Below are 7,493 nucleotides of genomic sequence, written 5' to 3'. Positions count from 1 at the left end.
ATGCTGCATGTGATTAAATGTCAAAAGGGATTGTGAATCATAACTACAACAGCGTCAGAATACTTTGATGTAGCCACGCCCACTGTGAAAATCTTGGTTCACATAACAGTATATTAAACATCACATATGTTCTGATTAGCTGTGATTGTGTCACATCACAAAGCATTAAAAGAATCAAACCGACAGCATTTAAATAGCTGAAATTCGTGAAGATGTTTGATTTTGTTGCATCGCCAATGGTTGTTGCAAATTGCTGTCAGTATGAACTAATAGTGCCTGGTTAGGACATGATGTTAGACATCAAATTATGTTGCACTGGCGACATCACATAACAAATAACATGTAACTGTCATCACAATTCACACCAACATTTTTGGTCTTAAATGATGGATAAAACAGAACAAAAGCTTTTAAATTATACTTTAAAATACACATAATATGCAAATATATAAAGGCCAGAGTATACTTTGGTTTTCCATGCAACACAAATTTGGAAAAATCTGCACAGAATGCACAAACTGTCCTCGTGCAGCCTAGTTTTTCTAGACATGCTGACTTTAAGTGTATCGCCAAGCGGATGCAGTGGTTGTGCATTGAACGCATCTACATGGGCTCACGGTTAAAAGAGCATACTTTGAAAAGCTGAGTGCTCGACCGTGCACAAGATGGAACGGCACACCCTAGTATACCCCAGCCTTAAGTGCAGTAAACTTTGAGGGTAATTTAAAATGAATCCTATATATATATATATATATATATATATACACACACACACATACACAGTGTCTCACAAAAGTGAGTACACCCCTCACATTTTTGTAAATATTTGATTATATCTTTTCATGTGACAGCACTGAAGAAATGACACTTTGCTACAATGTAAAGTAGTGAGTGTACAGCTTGTATAACAGTGTAAAATAACTCAACACACAGCCATTAATGTCTAAACCTCTGGCAACAAAGTGAAAATGTCCAAATTGGGCCCAAACTGTCAATATTTTGTGTGGCCACCATTATTTTCCAGCACTGCTTTAACCCTCTTGGGCATGGAGTTCACAGGTTGCCACTGGAGTCCTCTTCCACTCCTTCATGATGACATCACAGAGCTGGTGGATGTTAGAGACCTTGTGCTCCTCCACCTTCCTTTTGAGGATGCCCAACAGATGCTCAATGGTGTTTAGGTCTGGAGACATGCTTTGCCAGTCCCAGTATGAGGGAGTGTGAGAGCGATGACACCACATTTAACACACCTGCTCCCCATTCACACCTGAGACCTTGTAACACTAACAAGTCACATGACACCGGGGAGGGAAAATGGCTAATTGGGCCCAATTTGGACATTTTCACTTAGGGGTGTACTCACTTTTGTTGCCAGCGGTTTAGACATTAATGGCTGTGTGTTGAGTTATTTTGAGGGGACAGCAAATTTACACTGTTATACAAGCTGTACACTCACTACTTTACACTGTAGCAAAATGTCATTTCTTCAGTGTTGTCACATGAAAAGATTTAATCAAATATTTACACAAATGTGAGGGGTGTACTCACTTTTGTGAGATACTGTATATATACACACACTATATGGCCAAAAGTTTGTGGACACCCCCTTCTAATTAATGAATTTGGTTACTCCATTAAATCCAGTAAAGAAAAGTTTCTTTATGTAATGGCTTGGGCTTTGTGTGCTTCCAAATTTGTGGCAACTGTTTGGGGATAGCCCTTTTCTGTTCCAGCATGACAATGCCCCTGTGAACAAAGTGAGGTCCATAAAGAAATGGTTTACTGTGTCTGGTGTGGAAGAAATTGACTGGCCTGCACAACGCCCAAACCTGAACCCCACCGATCACTTTTGGGCTGAACTGGAACAGCAACTGTTAGTCAGGCCCCATCGACCAACATCAGTTCCAGACCTCACTGATAGCCTTGTGTCTGAATGAGAGCAAATCCCTGCAGCCATGTAACTACATACAGTATAGTGGAAAGCCTTCCCAAAAGAGTGGAAGCTGTTATTACAGCAATGGGGGAAATTGAAGGTTTTGAAATCAAATGTTTATCAAGCCCATATGGTGTCCACAAACTTTTGGCCATATAGTGTGTATATATATATATATATATATATATATATATTACACACAAATTCTAAGAGAATTAATGTAAAAGAAAGAGAAATTACTATTATGTAAAATAAAAACAAAGATACTAATGTGCATTAATATTGCAGACATATTCAATAAATAAAATTGAGCATTCTTATGTTAACATAGAAAGTGAACCTGTGATATTTTGTGCTCAAGAGTTCTCGACTGTAACAATGACATTTAAATTTAAAACATACATTATGTCAACTGTACAGGATCAAATTTCAAACAGCTGTTTAGCTGGATGATTTCATTAGAACTAAAACACAACATTCCAATTTCTAATATTAGGAATATATTTGAAGCTTAAATGTTATATTTAAATGATCATGTAACAAATGTACCAGTTTATCCTGATATGCTGGGATAGTCTTGACTCACCAAGTAACAGGATTGATGTCAACCTGTCCCTTGTACTGTTACACAAATGTCAATTCAAATTTAATTTCATTAAAAGCCTGAATTATTGTAGAAATGTTATAAAATATGTGACCTGCTGCATTTTGAGACACTTTAACTAAGAAACACATTTAATTTTATGCACTAAAGTAAAAAGGAAAGCATTTGAACTATATCAGCCAACTTTTAAAAGATTATCTCTCGGTTTGGAGTAGAAACTAAAATAATTATATCGTTATGAAGCTGCATAAAAAGTCAAATACGGATTACTTCATTACTATGACCATTATATAGTTGAAATTATTTAGTTTTTCCTCAAAATGTAGACATCCTTTGTGGGTGATCATATTCAAACACATGGTTAAAAATGGCCCAAATATTTGAGTTTTATGTTTTGAAATTATGTAAAATGCAGTAAGTGCTTCTCTGAAATTCTTTAAGAAAACAAAACACTAAAATTAATAAAACAAATAAAGAACGCTAATATATATATATATATATATATGTATAAAAACATGATAAAAGTAAAATGTCATATCCAATTTCCACCAGCATATATCAAAGCTCTTAAACCAGAGTGAAGACATTTTTTGTCCCCTCACAGGTAGGGGTACTGGTTGAGTTTTCTCTGGCTATGGGGGTAGCGCTGGTATGACTGCGCAGGCAGCGGCTGTTGCTGGTAAGGAGTTTGACACATGATGCCCATGGCACTGTTCTTCTGCAGGAGACTCAGGGAGGCAGAGTACGGCCCAGCGGTGCGCGGCGGCTAGGGGACGAGGAGGAACCAGCTGAATTGTGCAGTTGGTCGACTGCCTGTGACACTGAGGCCAGGGCTGCAGATGCTGGGTATGCATAGAGGCTGGAGGCGGAGCCAAAGAGTGACGCTTCATGTAGACTGTAGGAGTGGGAGGGGCCTGTAGGAGGGTAGGTGGGCTGCCGTCTAAGGGAACCGCCCCCTGCTCGATCGTGAGATGACATCTTTGACTGCTGTGCCTGCATGGGAGGGGCAAGTCAAAAATGTGTAAAATAAACTTGTTATCCTGGAAAATCACTTGGTAACTCTATACATTTTTAAATAATTTTTAGAGCTGAATTTGAGGCTATCAAACAAAACATTATTATGTGCACTTGAGGTAAATGAGACATAAAAGTGGTTATATATTTACTGTGTGTGTGTATATATCACCAATCAGCCATAATATTAAAACCACCTGCCTAATATTGTGTAGGTCCCTCGCGTGCCATCAAAACAGCGCCAACCCGCATCTCAGAATAGCATTCTTAGTTGATATTCTTCTCACCACTTCAACAGGACATTTCTGTCCACAGATCTGCTGCTCAATGTATGTTTTTTGTTTTTAACCCATTCAGAGTAAATTCTAGAGACTGTTGTGTGTGAAAATCCCAGGAGATCAGCAGTTACAGAAATACTCAAACTAGCCCATCAATTATGTCATGCACCAAATCACTGAGACCACATTTTTCACCATTCTAATGGTTGACATGAACATTAACTAAAGCTCCTGACCCGTATCTGGATGATTTTATACACTGAACTGCTGCCACACGATTGGCTGATTAGATAATCGCATGGATTATTGTTGGTGCCAGACGGGCTGGTTTGAGTATTTCTGTAACTGCTGATCTCCTGGGATTTTCACACACAACAGTCTCTAGTTTTCTCAGAATGGTGCCAAAAACCCAAATCCAATGAAGGGCAGTTCTGTGGACTGAAACGCCTTGTTGCTGAGAGAGGTCAACAGAGAATGGCCAGACTGCTTTGAACTGACAAAGTTTACAGTAACTCAAATAACCGCTCTGTACAATTGTGGTGAGAAGGATATCATCTCAGAATGCTATTCTGAGATGAGCGTTGGCGCCGTTTTGACGCCTACGCAATATTAGGCAAGTGGTTTTAATGTTGTGGCTGATCGGTATATATATATGTAACTTTGTTACAGTAATTGTGAAGCTGAGTTCATTATTCCTGTCAACGCCAGCGTCAAGCACCACTTTGAACTCTACGTGAAAAAAGCTTGCAGACAAAACTTCTCATTCTGCATTTTGGTGATAATTAAAGAATATTACAGTTTCAATACAAGTTAAACTCAATTGACAGCATTTGTGGCATAATATTTATTACCACAAAAAAAATATTTTTACTTCCCCTCTAAATCAGGAAGCACTTACAATGGAAGTCAAGGGTGCCAATCCTTAAACGTTAAAATACTCACTGTTTCAAAATTGTCGAGGCAATATGTAAACAATATGTGTGCTAACATGATTTTAGTTTGATAAAATCACTTGCTAACCTTTTCTGAGTTAAGTTATATTCAATATTACAACTTTGTTGCCATGATGATGTAATCAACAAACCCTAAAAATGATGATTTAAACAACTTTACAGCTCAAATAATACATGAGTTTTAATAGAAGAATGAAAGTGCTTTTATTTAGTTATAAGCTTCAAATTTCTGCCTTTAAACGCTCCAAAAATTGGCCCCTTTCACCTTGAGAAAATGTAAATGTGGCTGGTCTGTGTTGGAGCTGGCTTGAAAACTTTCACAGTATTTGCAAAGGTGTTCTGAATTTTTTTCAGGGCATTGCTTGGGTGTTCTGGGTGGCTGCTAAGGTGTTTGGACCTATGTTGCTTACGGGCCCAATTTATGATATTTTGGTTCCTAGATATGTATGGGAGCCCTCTGTCAATGCAAGTCTATGGGATTTTTTTTTGCCAGGCAAAAAGTATGTTTTTAAGTATGATTGGTAAGAAATGTACTAGCACAACTCTTCCCATGATTTGAGGTTCTGTTTATGCCCTTAAAACAAATGGTATGGGAAGTGTTACACATGTTGGGGTAAGGGTTTTGTTCAAATGCCTAATCCCAAGTATGAGAAACAGAAATTGTGATGCTTTCAAAAATAAAGGACAAATGTAATTGAAAGGAATATTTCAGGAACAATACAATAAAGCTCAATGATCAGCATTTGTGGGATAATATTGATTGCCACAAAACATTTTTTTTTGCAAAAATCAAGGTTTCAGTGAGGCACTCACAATGCAAGTGAATGGGGCCAATATTTGGAGGGTTTAAAGACAGAAATGTGAAGCTTATAATTGTATAAAAGCACTTACATTAATTCTTGTGTTAAAACTCATGGATTATTTTAACAGTAAAGTTGTTTAAATCAAAGTATTTATGGTCATTTTAGGGTTTACGACATTATGTAGTTATGGTAACAAAGTTGTACAACTGGATTTAACATAAAAGTTTAGTTTAATGTGCTTTTATCTTACAAAAATATATAATTATTTAAAACTATACAAGTATTTTAACATGTACAGATTGGCCCCATTCACTTCCATTGTAAGTGCCTCATTGTAAACTAGATTTTTGCTGCTTTTGTTTTTAAAGAAAAGGAGGGACGAGTCGAACAAAAGTTTTGTGGTAATTAACATTATGCCACAAATGCTGTTCATTGTGTGCTTAAACTTGTATTAAACCCAGAATATTCCTTTAACAACTGTACTAACTGTGCAGTGGAGCTCTTCACTTACCTGGCTGAGGTTTAGAGGCTGAGATCTGTTAGATGCTGCTCTCTGATGCCGGTTGCCGCTGGACTGTGATGCTTTACCTTTCTTTGATTTTCCAGAACTATTCGAGTTTTGCTCTAAAAATACATAAACAATATCTTAAAAAAGGGATATTATGGAAAACAGGATTTTCCCGGATCTTTTCAAATAAAAGAGATCAATGTACTCTAGCAATCGTGACGTAAAGCTCCCTCCCCAGTTCATCTGGAGCAGTGAAAGGAAACTATTAATAAATCATGGTATTGATGTCATGAACACGTGGACATTAACAGATGAACGTCCATATTAACATATTAATGCATATTCGGTATTGAACAACTTGTTGTTTCCATATGCAAAAAGGCAAGCCAATCATATTAGAGGTCCTTTACATGTAGATGTCTTAAAGGTACAGTAGCAAAAACATCCTTAAAAAACATTTTAAGGGTAAGAGAGAGGGTTGAAAATGGTTGTTATTTTCTGTGTTAAAATACTTTCTCTTATCCCAGCTTCATATGAAGGCACAACTGTACAGTATGCAAGTACATTTGTAGGTACATTTTCCTAATAATGGTAAACACTGTGTCTCTGTGGCACTATAAGAATGGTTTGTTTTGAGGGAGCAGTCCATACTGACACAATAACATTAACTCAACCAATAGCGCGAGTTTTGGGGCGGGACTATCGGTTTGATCGGTCAAAAGACGACAGGGGCGTAGCTGTTTGAAATCTAAAGTTTATTTTTGTAATTCCGATCGGTGGCGCAGAAATTACACACTTCAGCTTTAAAACTAAATTATGACGAAATAATAAAATCTCAATTATGTACCACCTTGTCTAACGTTATAAGTAAAAAAAATAAATAAATAAATAAAATGCTAGGGAAAAAGCAACAAAAGTGTAGAACAGTGCTACTCAAGCCATCATTTGCAGCTTGCGTTAAAATAATATGCATTAAATATATTTATTAAAAGCCTAAATGGTGTATGAATTGTGGTGTGTCCATTTTCTGGAGTATTCATGGTAGTTCTCTGTATCAGTTAATGAGGGAAATAAACTGCTAAGGGATGAAATGAATTAAATAAACAATAAAGAATATCTGAACATAACAGATGTTACATGAGAGCGGAGGTCATTCTGCATGTTCAAAGAAAATATGTGCGCACCCAAGCGGACTGTTAATTAAACATGCCCGTCTCCTGTCAGCTATGCTTAGGTGGGCATTTGTAAATGCGGGAGTACTCGGACTACTTATTTTAATGTCTGTAATTGGCGTAACATGGTGTAATCATTAAGATCATAAGGCCCATTACACATATATTTTAGAGCCATATAAAAAATACAGCTGACTGAAATAAATAAACAGATTAACATTGATCACA

The 7,493-nt window shown here is 37.0% G+C and overlaps 1 protein-coding gene across 1 annotated transcript in view; it reads right to left on the bottom strand.

Moving 5' to 3' along the window:
* Window positions 1–892: 892 nt before the first annotated feature.
* Window positions 893–7,493, bottom strand: part of hipk1a (homeodomain interacting protein kinase 1a) — a 29,130-nt gene continuing 22,529 nt past the window's right edge. Inside the window, 3 exon segments of the mRNA XM_052092150.1 lie at window positions 893–3,300; window positions 3,303–3,530; window positions 6,097–6,209. Coding sequence (XP_051948110.1) covers window positions 3,136–3,300; window positions 3,303–3,530; window positions 6,097–6,209 — 506 coding nt within the window. The 3' untranslated portion in view covers window positions 893–3,135.

This window comes from Xyrauchen texanus, chromosome 25 (assembly GCF_025860055.1).
Source record: "Xyrauchen texanus isolate HMW12.3.18 chromosome 25, RBS_HiC_50CHRs, whole genome shotgun sequence".
In the NCBI taxonomy this organism is placed as follows: domain Eukaryota; kingdom Metazoa; phylum Chordata; class Actinopteri; order Cypriniformes; family Catostomidae; genus Xyrauchen; species Xyrauchen texanus.
This window is presented reverse-complemented; position numbering and strand designations above follow the sequence as displayed.